This window comes from Schistocerca nitens, chromosome 1 (genome assembly GCF_023898315.1).
Source record: "Schistocerca nitens isolate TAMUIC-IGC-003100 chromosome 1, iqSchNite1.1, whole genome shotgun sequence".
NCBI classification, from domain to species: Eukaryota; Metazoa; Arthropoda; class Insecta; order Orthoptera; family Acrididae; genus Schistocerca; species Schistocerca nitens.
The window spans coordinates 481,181,741-481,197,644 of NC_064614.1; the positions used below are offsets into that span (position 1 = coordinate 481,181,741).

At 37.2% G+C, this 15,904-nt stretch overlaps 1 protein-coding gene across 7 annotated transcripts in view; it reads right to left on the reverse strand.

The window, feature by feature from the left end:
• Positions 1-15,904, reverse strand: part of LOC126252200 (mitochondrial protein C2orf69 homolog) — a 227,850-nt gene that overhangs the window by 10,571 nt on the left and 201,375 nt on the right. For all 7 annotated transcript variants that reach the window (XM_049953101.1, XM_049953073.1, XM_049953087.1 and 4 more), the window contains 2 exons: positions 4,229-4,424; positions 2,795-3,074 (listed from right to left, as the gene is read on the reverse strand). In XM_049953101.1, coding sequence (XP_049809058.1) covers positions 2,795-3,074; positions 4,229-4,424 — 476 coding nt within the window. The remainder of the gene's footprint in view (positions 1-2,794; positions 3,075-4,228; positions 4,425-15,904) is intronic.

The following is a 15,904-nucleotide window of genomic DNA, read 5'->3' on the forward strand; positions in this document are numbered from 1 at the left end:
TTCACTGAATATCAATGGAAGGAAACTAATAAGAGTTTGCCATACACAACGAATCATGTGTAAGAAACACCTTCTTTAACATTGTGACATCTATAAATTTACATGGGCACCTCAAGGTACAGCTTCAACAAGAGACTATATTCCTGCAAGTAAAAAGGCATGGATGATAATTAAAGACACAACAAGAGTTTACAGAAGCTTTGGTGTATCTTTTTTTAGAAAGAAGTAATGTAACTTTTGTAAAAATATGAAAGACTCCACACATAAACACCCAGTCGGATGGAAGAACTCATAGGTGCACCTACTCCACCAATATAGCATCAAACTATTATACCAAATGAGACTAAATGAGAAATGTCAAATGAAAACCAGTAAGAACAACATAAATGGAGAATGGAATACTATCAACACAGCTGTTGAAGCATTAGGAATAAGGAAGAAGAAATACTTTCAAGGGGGATTAATGATTTGAAATGACCATACTAATAAGTAAAATATAAGATTAAAAGGAGGTGCATCTAAAAACCTTGTCATTACCTAATAATGTGAATTATAGAGAGGATTATAAAAGAAAATCTGCTTTACTACAGATAGAACTATGAAAAATTGAACAGAAAAATTGGGATTGATATGTGAGTAAAATAGAACATGATATTAACACAAGACAAAACAAAGCACACAAAATTATTAAGCTATTGGAGAAACAGGAATAAGATACTTTACAATTAAATGTAGTATCTTAAAAGGAATGGTTAAAATACTCAAAACGTCTATGAACTGATCATGAAGCAGAAACAGAAATGCACACTAGTACCAGCAACTCTGTAGACCTGAAGATCTGATAACAATGGAAGAGCTGTAAAACATCATTAAAAAAGCAAAAAGGACAGCTGGTACTGATAATATAAACATGGAGCTGATTAAATGTGCATCTGATCAACTAAAGCTTAGACTCTTACATTTTATGAATGTTTGCCAGCTGAGCAGACATGGGCTAGATGAATAGAATGAAGTTTTGGTATGCCCTATTTGCAAGAAATGTGATAATTCACAATTCACAAATTACCAAGGAATAAGACTACAAAATTTCTGCTACAAACTATATGATAAAATTATATACAAGAGTTTCATACCAATAGTGGAAACACGTATGTTAGCAGTACAACATGCTTTTCGAAAAAGTGCATCATGTTCTGACTGTCTTTCACTTTGGCACAATTAACCAAGAAAAGAAGGCAACTTAAAGATAGTCAACTTATTATATTCTTATCGACTGTGAAAAGTCGTCTGACAAGGTAAAGCAGAAAGTTCTGTGGGAATCACTAAAAGCATGCTCCAGCACATATGATAAAGGCAATTCAGTCATTATACAAAAATAATAAAATGAGGATCCATACTGTGAGGAATGGGACAGAATCTGATGATGTCAATTAAGGAGTCAGACAAGGCTGCCCACAGCCCCCCCCCCTCCCCCTTTTTAATTTTTACGTTGATATCATTCATAGATGGCTCATTTTTATTAAATGACACATTAAGAAGTGATAATTTTAATTTTATGATGATGCTATTTGCTGATGATCAGATCATAATAGGACCATCTGAAGGAAAGGTTCAAATTCCAATACACAAATCGAGTCAAACTGCCGCTATATACAGAATGAAAATATCGACAGATAAAACAAAAATGATGACATTTCAAGGACTGGAACCCATAACAGCCAAAACTGTTAAAGATTAACAAATAAGTGAACAAGTAAGAGTGTTTAAATATATAGTGCGCAATTTTAAATTTACCACCTCAGATGGTATACAGCTAAAATTCGCCAGATTCAGACATTTCTGTGGGACTGTACAATGTACATTAAAACATAACGTACAGAAAAAAATATTCATTAAACTCTACAAAGCGTTAATGTTACCTTTGCTACTGTATGGTAGTGAATGTTGGACCCTAACATCTGATCAATTACGATGAATCAAATCACCAGAGATGAAGATCTTCCACTTTTTAGCGAGATATTCATTGTTGGACCATAAACGAAATACTGATATTAAAGAAAAACTAAATGTTGAACCTATTACAAATGTAGCTGAAAAATACCGCCTGAACTGAAAAGACCATGTCCAACATGTCTACTGATAGAATAACTACAGCGGCAACATAATATAACCCAACTGGCAGGAGGAACATTGGATGTCGCTCAAAGAAACAGCATGAACAATTCTGAGGTGGAACACACCAAAAGCCTAATCCTTGAAGACTATGATGAAAATAAAGTTTTAGTGTTGCTTTTTTCTGGTGTTATGTTATTTTCTTGTTTACATTAATTTATATGGTTGGTTATATATGTCTCAACATGATTTATCCATGACAGAATTACATTTTTGTATTCTTCACACCATACTCTTCAAATACTGTATTTATAAGGGCATGAAAAAACGAAGGAATTGGTAACTACTGTCCCATTTACACACCCAGCTGTCCATTGTTCAAACAGATGAGTCTTACTTGTCATTTCACATATCACATTTTTTTTTTTTTTTTTTGGCTGCATTCAATTATTAACTAAAAGGGAGTGATCTGGAGCTATGGTACATGAAGTTAAAGGGGAAAAAGGGTACACCAGTAATGTGAAAGTAGTTGGGACTAAGTTGTTATGATAGAAGCAATAATACTTTTGGAAATCCTAAAAATTTACACTTTTATGGTACAGGATATGTGAACTGGGGTTGATGATTACTTAGACCACATTTTTAAAAGTTAGTACTCCACAGTACAACTCTATTTACTTACCCAGTCTGGTCAATGTTTCCAACAGGCTCCTTGAAGTAATCCAAGTGTTTTTACCCCCAGCATGGCCTCCATCTAACCAGTACATATCTTGTATTCTGGTCACAATTCTCATCATCGTGTCATCATCAGGTGTTAGGGTCTTTAAATAATGAAATTCATAAATAAATTGGTTTAAAACAACACACCCTTTGCTGAATCCTATAAGAATAATACTAGCTTTATCCAAATTGATTCCTTCTTGCCACCACAATGGAGGTGTGTTCTCTTCATTTTCTTTAGACTGTAAGAAAGCAAATATCAGAGTGTAAGTATGCAAACTGACACACAGATGGACACAAAGAGTTCTAAAAATAACAGGACTCAGTTTACAATTAAATTACTTACTGTCCTAGATAATAAAAATCATTTTGTTTTCCATATTCATGTTCCTGAATGAAACTGCAGAAAAAGTATGCTTTCATTCTTTTCCGATGTCAATTTTTTTAAATATTTAATTTATTTCTCTTGGCTTACCCACTGACTGCCAGACTAGAGGAGCAATTCTGTGTTTAGCATATCCTACATGTGTTTACAATTTTTTGATTTCATCTACTGTATTTATGTAAACCTCATCCCACTAGATGAATACTGAGCTGATAACTAAGTCCTGCCTCAGTTACATGATTTGCAAACATTTTCAAAAATTTTCACTCATTTCAAACATTTCAAAAACTTTTGCTCATTTTTACACAAGTAAAACTACATGCAGACAGTTGGGAACTGCAGACAGTATTATAACTCTCCTTCAGTACACTTCAAGATACTACTTACTTTGTGTTGGCTGAAGCATAGTAAACCAGGGCACTACTCATTTCCAGTACAGAGAGCGCCAAAATGTCAGTTTTGCACAGCATATGGGAGAATAGTTTCAGTTGAATAATGATAAGTGAGTACAGAATCAGTGTATTCTGTCTGCCAAAACTGAAACTATTTGGTATTCTCTCCAGAGTACTTGTTACATGTACTACATCGCGTTGCCTCAAATTGCCACTACATTTTTGAATGTGAAATTGGAGTAAAAGACTGATCTCTAGTGTGACCCAAAGTCTAGCTTAGATGGAAAGTTATAGCAGGGTGCAACTTGGGAAAGCAATACATCATGAGAAGCAACTCTGTTACAGCTCCACAAAACAAGAGTAACAACACAACCTGACTTTACACACACACACACACACACACACACACACACACACACTCACTCTCTCTCTCTCTCTCTCTCTCTCTCTCTCTCTCTGCAAGTGTGTGTGTGTGTGTGTGTGTGTGTGTGTGTGTGTGTGTGTGGAAGGGGGGGGGGGGGGCTGAATAAGCACGTGAATTGCCAGAAGTTGTACTACAGCCTCCTTATTTAACCGATTTTATGGCTTTGACAAATCGCCTAAATATTTAAAATATTACCTCCTTTTCCACACTTGCTGTTGGGCTTCCAGCACTTGCAAGTTGTGCGGGATTAACATTTCGAAGTCGCTGTGATACACCTTGTAATAAACGTTCAAGATGTTGGAGAGCATGATGCGTTGGAGTGTGATCAGGAGCACCACTGTTGTTGCAAGGCACAAAATTGTCATAGCAGCTGAATGTCTTAAACTCCATTCTGTAACGCAAAAAATGTTTTCTTATGTCATACTATTTTACTTTTTTTTTTTTTTTTTGCTGTGACAACATCAAAACAACATCAAAAAACGTGTTCAGCATGAAAAGCAGGACATCAAAACATGAACTGCATCACCTTCATAAAATAAGAATACATGGAACAAGACTATTCTAGTTTACAGCCTTAGACTGTACTATTAATGGCAGAACGTGCAGAGACTGTGTAAACTTTTTAGAGTATATAAATGTCTGCCACTGTAATTAATTTCTGTTTCTAAACAAATAGGCCATTACAGACCACTTACAATTTTATTCCACATGAATTATTTGTTTTATTTATCAATTATAAAAAATCTGAAATGATTGACAAAGTTTCTTTCAAGTTTTCATCTACAGCCAATAAATGTGTGGAAAAAATTATTTTTTGTGCCAAAAGCTGTATAGTTCTATTTATTTCTCGGCAGGTTTCGGTACTGGCCACCATCTTCACAGGAGAAACTGCAAAGTAAGAGACTAAAATAACCCAAGTATTTGACTTCCTACAATTCGGAGTAGGTATTAAAATCCATGGAGAAGAAATAAAAACTTTGAGGTTCGCCGATGACATTGTAATTCTATCAGAGACAGCAAAGGACTTGGAAGAGCAGTTGAACAGAATGGACAGTGTCTTGAAAAAATTTTGAAGCATCATAATCAATTGGTCAAAAATACATTTCTGCCAAACATGGTAACGCTAAGTATAAGATGTGACTAATTATCACAATAATGGTTTCCATGAGTTTCCATTGCAGTAGATTTACACAATCAAAGTGTGGTAACGTGCAAACACTTAATCTTAACATCAAGTAACTAATACAGGCTTAGTCAGAAAGGGATCTATAAAAGAAAGCTCTACTCCATTGATATATAGTACACAGGTCATAATATAGTTCAAAGACAAAACTACATACTGAAAGAAGTAGATAATTCACATTCATCAAAGAAGATCAGGCTATAGTTATGTGTTGTGGATATATCAACTGTATTATTCTTTGACCACAGATGATGTGAATAAACATTCGTCTCTTAGTGATGGTGACAGGGATACATTACCCAAAAAAGTACACCACAATTACATACAAACTAAATAACGCTCAATGCAGATATTTTTCACTCACTAACTGGCGGAGTCTGCGGTAATCAAATATTCTACATGTATTGAGTGTTTATTATGTCACACAGCATTGTGAAAAAAAAATTAATATTCCATTTGGAAGGACATTTATTAATACAAAGATCATAAAATTGAAGTGACTAGGACGAGTGGAAGATTCCACAATATGAGGATACCTAACTGTCATAAGAGAATACAATTATCTTCTGGTGTGCTAGAGTAACATTGTGATCATAATAGCAGTAAAAGTATAAGGGAATATCACAAACATCAATAAAATCTGAGTAGGGCCTCCATAACCATAACTGGAACACACAAATTATTTCAGCTTACGAAATTTTATTTATTAGACTGTACCTAACTCAGTTATTTTTATCTATTTTTGTGAAATAAAGGCTCACCAGTAGTAGTGGTCTGAGGTCTAGGTTTGCGGGTAGGTATATATACCGTACGGACAATATGAGTAAGTTATAGATATGAAACTTCCTGGCAGATTAAAACTGTGTGCCCGACCGAGACTCGAACTCGGGACCTTTGCCTTTCGCGGGCAAGTGCTCTACCAACTGAGCTACCGAAGCACGACTCACGCCCGGTACTCACAGCCTTACTTCTGCCAGCACCTCGTCTCCTACCTTCCAAACTTTACAGAAGCTCTCCTGCGAACCATGCATGGTTCGCAGGAGAGCTTCTGTAAAGTTTGGAAGGTAGGAGACGAGGTGCTGGCAGAAGTAAGGCTGTGAGTACCGGGCGTGAGTCGTGCTTCGGTAGCTCAGTTGGTAGAGCACTTGCCCGCGAAAGGCAAAGGTCCCGAGTTCGAGTCTCGGTCGGGCACACAGTTTTAATCTGCCAGGAAGTTTCATATCAGCGCACACTCCGCTGCAGAGTGAAAATCTCATTCTGGAAGTTATAGATATTCTGAAGCCAGTAACTTCTTGAATTACCAAGTCATAGGATGATTATGATTATGATGATGATGATGATGATGATATAATAGAAAAAGAGAAGAGGGAGGTTCAAGAAAGGGAGGGAGGGAGGGATAAAAATATTTCAAGGAAAAATTCAAAGTTGAAATAATTTTTGTATTTTGAGTTATGGTTGTTGATGAGCTACCTCGATTTTACTGATGAATATGATCAATAATAGTTTTACTTCTATTAGAGCACACATAATTTGTTGCATTCATGATGTACTCCTGCACACTAAAACACAAATACATGCTTCTTTTATGAAACTTAGGTATCCGCATATAGTGGAATCTTCCACGCAACCTAGTTACTTTAATTTATTACATTTTCATTAATAAATTTTCTTCCAAATGGAATATTAAAAAACTTTATATTGCCTGATGCTATATAACACAATAAGCACATAATACATATGGAGTATCTGATTACTGCAGATTCCATTAGTTAGTGAGTGAAAAATACCTGTTTTGAGGGTTTATTTAGTTTGTATGTAATAGTGGAGTACATTTTTGAGTAATGTATCCATGTCACCATTACTAACAGATGCCACCTTAGCTTGTATGTTTATTCAATTCATCTGTGGTCAAAGAATATACCCACAACACACAACGATAGCCTGATGTTCTCTGATGAACATGTATGCCTATTTCTTTCAAAACTATAATTTTATCTTTGAACTGTATTACGAACTGTGTACTACATATCGATGGAGTAGTGTTTTCTTGTATAGATCCTGTTCTGATTCATGCTGTATTAGTTATTTGATGTTAAGATTAAGTGCATGTATGTTACCACACTTCGGTGGTGTAAATTTACTACGGTGGAAATTCATTGAAACAATTATTGTGATAATTAGTCACATTTCATACTTGATGTTGCCATATTTGGCAGAGATGCATTTTTGAATAATTGATGTATATTACATAAGTGTTATGATGTTTCAAATTTTTTTTATACCTGTCTCAGTGTTGTAAGATTGTAGAAAATCAAATATGAGGGGAAGTCAAAAACTAAAGGGACTTTTGCAATTTCTCACCATAGGGCTTGGTAACACTGATAGTATCCATAGCTGAAGTGTGGTCGTCTGCAATAATTCTATATCATGTGTCACTATTATTCCCACATTAGTCATCGTATTGTAGCATCCTGTGAAACATGGCAGCTCCATTGTTGATCAAAGAGAAAATGAGGGCTTGTCAAATGCAAGTGCAGTATGGTGACACCTACTTATTCCAAAGCAAGGTCTATGAATGGATAGAGCACTTCAAACAGGGAAGAACTTCTTCTAATAATTTCCGGGTATGCAGCCGGATCCCGTCGACATTCTGCCACGATATTTCGGCCCAGGGAAGAACTTCTCTATGTGATGAAGAAAGATCAGGAAGACCATCGACATCAACAACTAATGACAATTTGAAAGTCATTGAAGGTATGGTGATGGAAAAAGATGAATCACAGTGGATGAAATCACCAGTATTTTACATATCAATCATGCTTCAGCGTATTCTATATTAAACGTTAGGATAAATTTTTGGAAAATGTGTGCAAGCTGGATCCAGAAAGAACTGTCAGCACAGCATAAGGTGCAAAGGATGGACATCTCTCATAAACATTTGTCCTGTTAACACTGTGAGGGAGATGGATTTTTGCAGCAAATCATTACTGTAGACAAAAGGTGGTTGTATCATCACAAACCGGAAAGTAAGGATGCGAGCACAGTTTGTAAACACTTATCATCACCAGAAGTTAAGAAATTTAAACGTCAACCATCAACAGGTAAGATTATTCTGACACTATTCTGGGACGAAGTAAACTCAAACCTGCAATTAGATCCAAATGTTGTGAAAAACTGCAAAAATGTTTCATACTACGGCAAGATAATGCATGGCTGCTTTCTGCCAAACTGACAGCCGAAACAATGAAGGATTTTGGATTCGAATTGCTGGAATGCCTGCCATATGGTTCAGACCATATCTTTGGACCACTGAAGGAAGCATTCAGGGGAAGAAGATATGCAACCGATGAAGACGTCACTGATGCAGTGCAAAACTGGTTACAGTTGGGTACAATAAATTTTTTTCCCAATGGAATCAAAAAACTTGTGAAACCTTGAACAAACTGTGTTGAAGTGCAGGGAAATTGTGTAAAACAATAATGTATGTTTCAGTTTTCTATCATTAAAATAAATATTCATTTTTTCAAAAGTCCTTTTACATTTTTACTTCCCCTTGTACTTGAGTTATTTTTGTCTTGTACCTTGCAGTATCTCCTGTGAAGATGGTAGCCAGTACTGAAGCTGTTAGAAAATAAACAAACCTATATAGCTGATGGCACAAAAGAATTATTTTTTCCACACAGCTAAGAACATTGCTTGTTAATCTAAACGTTTTCTCCAGTCACACGAGAATTATACAAAAGGGCCAGGGGAGAAATATCACTAACACATTTCCATATAAAACCATTTCTCTTCTTGGCAAGACGAGTGAATGATGCCAAATATGATTTCCCCAGTTGTAATCATTCTTGGTAGACTGACAAGGAAAGTGAATACTTTCTGAGAAGAAAATTACATACACAGACAGAAACAACTGTTTTACAATAGAAATGCTTGGTGCTGGCTACAATCATAAGGAAATATCCATGTCTAAACAGCTTGATTGAACACAGAAACAGAAGTATGGCAATAGAGGAAGCCATATGAAATAAAGTTGTAGCCAACATAAACTTTTTGCTGGTTGGTCTCCTCCCCCGGCATTTGGAATTTGAGCCATTGCACCACCTTGTGCAGTTCTTCTGTATTCCACAGAGTGTTTGAAACTGTATGTGCATGTGTTGCAGTGTGGCAGTACTAGTGGTGTCCACGAGGTGTGGTACACGCTTGGGCCAGCTCTTAGTTCCCAACCATGTTTATGAGAAAATCGTTAAAATAGATAGGGGAACTATTGCAACAAGGCAGAGTTGGTGTTGGTCAGGGTTGTGGGTTTCAATATCTTGGCTGTAGTCTGGTGATGAGCTCTGCGATCTGCCATCACCATAATTTGTAGCCAGCGGTGGTGGTTAATCAATGGTTGGTCATACTTCGTTATATGCAGCTTCACCATTGTCTGCATTTGGTTAACGGTGCCTTAAAGTGGTGAAAGATTTCTCAAAAACATTTACTTCAAGTAGTAAGAAGGAAACGCCAATATAGCATGCCGACATCAAGAATTTGTGTTGTGCTATCATTGTGGGTTACTGTAAGTAGTGGCTATGACAGGAATGTTGGTTGTTTAAGATTATTATTTGCAAAGGAGTGTTGTTCCATGTACTTATCATAAAATGACTGAAACAACCATTACTGAGTTAATGGTCACCTCTCAAGAGTGTGGTACACGTCAGTTTTCTCTGTCTTGTTGCTGTTATCAAATTAATCAAAAAGCAAAGAACTGGTGGGGCTGCCGCCTTGGTATGGATTCCAAAACAGTGAAACTTGAGTGTGGAACACTGATGGATCCCTGTGGTGTGCTGTCACATGATCAGACTGTTCCTAACAGTGCATGGCATTGTGACATCAGTTGTCTTGTCACTGGTATTGGTCGCACTGTCTTACTTGACTTGTTCTGCAAAGTGCCCTAGGATGATGTTTACCCTTACTTGTGCAGCCACATCCAGTTCACAAAGTTTATCGACATCAGCAGCTAATTTTATGATTCTGTGGGCATACTGGGAAGCCTGTGCAGCAGTAACTTATTTTTATTTTAGCAAGGTAATTATGAGCTTGGTCAGTCTTAAGCAAGCATAGAAAGTTTTAGAAGTTTTGTTGCTAAAGCTTTAATTCTACTTCTTCTGCCATTTAAGTTGTTCGTTTGATAAAATGAAGCCCTGGTATTAAAGGTGCCTGCCACCCTTGAGATCTGTGATACACAAACCCAAACAGTGTTAAGTTGCTGGGTTCGTCGCATTGGCATCACACTCGAAAGGCCGTAAGGAGCATTTATCTGTTTACTGAACATTAAGCATTTATGTTTTAGTTAAAAGAATTCTATGTTTTGTTGTTGTTGTTGTCTTCATTGCTGGTGCCAGATATTTAGTCTATGCTAAGTCACTTGCAGGACAAAAGTAGTAATTGAGGTGGTAGTTTCTGTCGGTCTGCTGCAGTGTGTCGCTGTTTCGGCCAGGGTAAAGTCTCACCAGCCGGTACTGCAGAATGCCTCCCCAAGATTTGACTAAGATTTAGAATTTTGCCAGCAGGACATAGAGAGTACCTTTCTTCTTCCCGCCATCCAATGGGTGCCAACCATCCTGGAGAGCTTGATCCTTTTCTTATTTTGAACTGTTTAAAGAGGTAATGAGGTTTCATTCAATTAATACCCAGTCCTCCACTTCTATCAAAATTGGGTTCAACATTGTGCTCCAAAATTATGTTGGATTGAAACAAATAGTAAATTAAAAAATGGGAAAGTAGGTAACAAAAATGTATGTCTACTGAAACCTCATCTCAAAATGTAGAGCAGGGTATGATAAGGCAATTTAAAGAACAAATAAAATTAAATGATTTAGTAACAACTGAAACTGCACTAACTTTAGTGCTTCACAACCATAAACTTATATGGAAAACAGTAACTGCTTCAGTATAAGAATCAATCTCAATACTTGCACAGTAATATTAGTACAATTAAGGGAAAATCATATAGACTGCTGTCTTTCATGAGGAATATAATTTTATAATGAGGTGAATATTATGGAGAAGTGGAGGAAAAACAAAGTTGGGGCAGGGGGGGGGGGGCAGTAAAATGATTCCAAGTTCTACTGTCTTTATATCTGAAATATGCTGCCCACTTATTATAAATTTTATACATAATGGTGGAACGTACATGTTGTTCCTTCCTATGTGCTTCCACTAGTAGTATGTAGCTCATGGGGGACAACATTCTTAAATAAAGCAGAGGTACAGGAGAAGTTTTTAATGCTGGCTGCCAAAAGCCAAAGACAATGCCAGACACTGTAATGTTTGGCAGCCAGCTCTTAAATTTTCCCTGCACGAGGCAGAAAGGGGCCAACTAGATTTAAAAAAAAAACTGAGCACTGAAATTTATCCATCCAGATTTTCATACAGCAAAAGCTTTTGACATAAATAAGAATGACACCAAGATATTAACTGAAACTTAAGTATGATGCTGAAGACTTGTAGCCATTATAGAATCAGAAGTAATTCGAAGTATTTTAAATGAAGATCAGTGTGTAATCGGTGGTCATATTTATAAACTTTCCCTATTTAACACATCATATAACATGGAAACTAATTACCGTATGAGGGCCAAACTTTGTAACATTAATGTCAAGGACATGGGGAAGAGAAATAATGCAGAATCAATTCAATTGAAACACTTTTAATGTACCGCTACGGTACATCATTCCATTACATACCAACACCATTACTGCTACAAAAGGGGCTCAATATGGTGCCCATCAGTGTCCAGAAGAGTGTAGAGGCCCAGGATTGCATTCTGCACAGCAGAATGAAACTTGTTCGTAGGTATGCTGGCTACCACTCTAGATATGCTGCACCACTTCAGATCAGCACATGTGCAAATTTTCCCCTGGTAAACCCTGCCCTTCAGGAAGCCCCACAACCAGAAATCACAGGGAGTGAGATCAGGTGACTGTGCTGGCAAAGCATTTGGAAAGGATTGGCTGATAATTCGATCGTTTCCAAAGGAGTTTCGGAGAAGCAAGTGAACTTCACAAGCAATGTGCGGTGGGGCCCCATCTTGCATGAAAAATGTTGAGTTAATGCCTCTCGCTACTGCGGGGTTGGTATGACATGTTGGCGAAGCACACTGCAGTAACACTGGCCAGTCACACTGCATGTCTTTGGTCCTTGAGTGCCAACCTGTTCAAAAAAGTATGGGCCAATGATAAAAATAGCTGTGAAGCCATGCCATACAGTGATACGTTCACCATACAGAGGAACTTCATGCACAGTGACTTGAGGTGAAGAGCCCCGCACTCGGCAGTTCTGTGTATTTACTTCACCTGTCAGAGAAAAATGAGCTTTGTCTGTCCATAGGATCGTCCAAGGCCAGCCCTTGTCAACTTCAATCCTTGCGAGAAAGTAGAGAGCAAAGTCAACATGTTGTTGGAAGTCCTGTTGTAATACCACAACCCCTTTTGGGATCCTGTACCCTCTTCCAGTCTCATCCCCACAATCCGAAGAGGGCATTAGTGTAATATCAGTAGTTTACACCAGTTTAATATCTGGATTTGAATACACCAAAGATTTTTTGTGCAGAAAATTAGTAATTTGCACTAATTTAAGCTACTGTTTTGACACTGTTTCTGTTGGGCCTCACCAGTATGTAGAATGAAGGAAAACTACAGGCACATGGTAGGAATAAAATTGCTATTGTAACTATGGAGTAATGAACGATTCAAGTTCCAATATTTCTAGTCATCAAGAGACAACTATTTTTATGCTTTGTTAAACCAAAAAGCTAATTGTATCCCTAATAGAAATATGACACGATGATTTTACAGTCAGAATTAAGCATACTCATGTCTTAATTGGTGTTAGTTAACAGAACTGCAATTATGACTATATAGGAATGTGAAGTTCTACTCGAACAAAATTTAATCAATTGAATCTAGGCCTTTCATTTAATAAAACTAAACCCTCTGTTCACCTGAAAATGATAGGATGATTATCTTTTAAGTAAGTAAAATAATAATTACAAATTAACAAAATATATTGTTGCAATAATAACACATGTAATTTACAGTCTTAATAGAAACACATTCTTTCCTGCCTTATTTACTTTTATTTCTTGTAAATTTCTATGTAATTTCGGAAGACGTATGTAAAAATTTTAATTGTATAAATCTAAAAATTTAATATGTAACAATGATTGTTTGAAACCATATAAATGGAGGCAATCTGTACACCGCCAGAGGTCCGTCTTACATCAGTCAAGAGGCAGTCTTAAGTCATTTTTACGCATTTAGTTAGCAGCTGAACATCTAGCGTGCAAAATAAAATTCTTTTTGAACAAAAAATACTGGAACTTATTTCTACCATTGCACGATTCCCACGCAGTGACGCAGTAACATCAAGATGAACCTACGGCAGCATTAAGAAGCAGCACCGGATTCCGGATTACACAACATACGTATTATTTATTTGGTGGAGAATATCCATAATATGACATGGTATATTGTTTTTCTTGTGTTAAGCAACGATACACATCCCAAACTTCACCAACAGAAACATTTTTGCCATGTTATATTACAATGTAGCGCAAGCTGCTGTACAATATGGATCTTGTATGGATACCATTTGAGAATAGTTTGAAGCACCTTCGGTGCAGTGGACCATGGGATGTTCAACTGTCGTGACAAAGCACTTGCACTGCCTGACGATCAGGAATTGCACACAGTGCTATCTGCCGAAGCAACAGCGATTTCAGCAACCACCTTTGGTGCAACCGGTCGTCGGCCTCTTCCTGGAGCTACGCACAATTCTCTAATTGATTTGAACTATTTCATCATACTCCACATAGCAGTTGGAGAAAGAGGACCCTTCTGTTATCCTTTCAACTGGTGATATTCTTGAAGAGCAGCTGCAGCATTACTGTTGTTTTGATAACAGAGCTTCACCAATAATGCCCTGCTCCTTTTGTCAAAGCTCATGTTGACACACCAACAAATGCATTGTGATGGGTCAGGTGTGTCACACTATGAATCACGATTACTGATCACGGCATCTGGTGGCCATAGTTGGAACTGGACAGTGGCATTGTGACACATGGAAATCATGCATTCCGTGCTCTGTACATTAATGCTACCAAGTTTAGTAGTCATACTATAATTAGCTTCATGTTATGACGTGTTAAATAGGGAAAGTTTAATTATGATCACCCAGTATTTTATGCTTTGTGAACTAGCAGTGTAGGAGAGGGACAGTTAGCTTTTGACTCTGGAAATATCACCTAAACTAGCTAATTTTTTCTGAAAGGGTCAGTCACAATGTTTCCTGTAACAGTGCTGAATATGAAGAAAATGAGATTAAACAGTTTCAAATAATCACTAACCACCCTCATCCACTTTTAAAGTGTCCCTGTAAAGAAACTGAAAAGAAAGAACATAGGTTCCCTGTTCAATTGATGAAGAAGTCATTATTGGGAGAGGACAGCAATTAGTAACTTCATAAATGTACAGAGGAAGCATTAGTGTGGTTGAGGTGAAGGGGGAAGATAAATATAACACACCATGGGTAGTATATACAGTGAAGACTAAGAATGTTTTCCCAAGTTAATAACCAAGTGTACAAATTTCCCAATCACCTAGAGAGGCAATTTCTCATTCAGACTGACTAAAAACCAAACTAACTAAACTCGTTCTGAACAGGCCTTGGAAGGCCCAGCAGTACTGACTGGCCACCGTGTCATCCTCAGTGTACAGGTGTCGGTGGATGCAGATATGGGTGGTCAGCACGCCGCTCTCCCAGCCGTATGTCAGTTTACGAGGGCAGAGCTGCTATTTCTATCCTAAGTTTGCCTCACAAGGGCTGAGTGCACCCAGCTCGCCAACAGTGCTCGGCAGACCAGATGGTCACCCATCCAAGTGCTAGCCCAGCCCGACAACACTTAACTTTAGTGACCTGACAGGAACCGGTGTTACCACTGCAGCAAAGACATTGGCATTCTGACAGACTGGCATATTATAAATTTTTGAGGACTTTAGAAAACTGAGTCAAAAGAGAGATACGACAATAGTTCGTAACAGCTGAGGCAGCACCTTTTTTGCAAATGGGTTTTACAAAAGCATACTTCATTCTGTCAGGGAAGAAAACTGTTTGAGAGAGGCATTAAATATATGAGCTAGGTCTTTACTGAACTGATTACAGCAGGCTTTTAGAAGTTTGCTGGAAATATTGTCGATACCAGTTGAATTTTTACTTTTAAATAAATTTTGGTTTTTCTTACTTCCAGTACTGTTACAGAGGCTACACCTATCTGCTTTAACGAATTTGGGAAATGATCTTTCAGTATTTTTATAGCCTTTTCTGGGGAGCCATTGCATTCAGTTTTCCTACCAATTCTTAAAAAGCAATCACTAAAAAGTTTTGATACAGTCTCTTGATTCCGTACTTCTACAGCAATTTGTCCAAGTATCACTCCTTATCACTTCGCATACAGTTTTGATTTTGTTACTAAATTTATTAATTTTGGAGCATAGATATAAACTTTTTGACTTCTGAATAACTTGACTTACTATTTAACAATATTTTTTATAGTGATTTAACTAGTTGGGGTTGTCTGAAGTGTTTGAGGCAATGCACAGCTCATTTCCTTTTGCTTGAAATCTTAATATTATCAGGACTTTCTG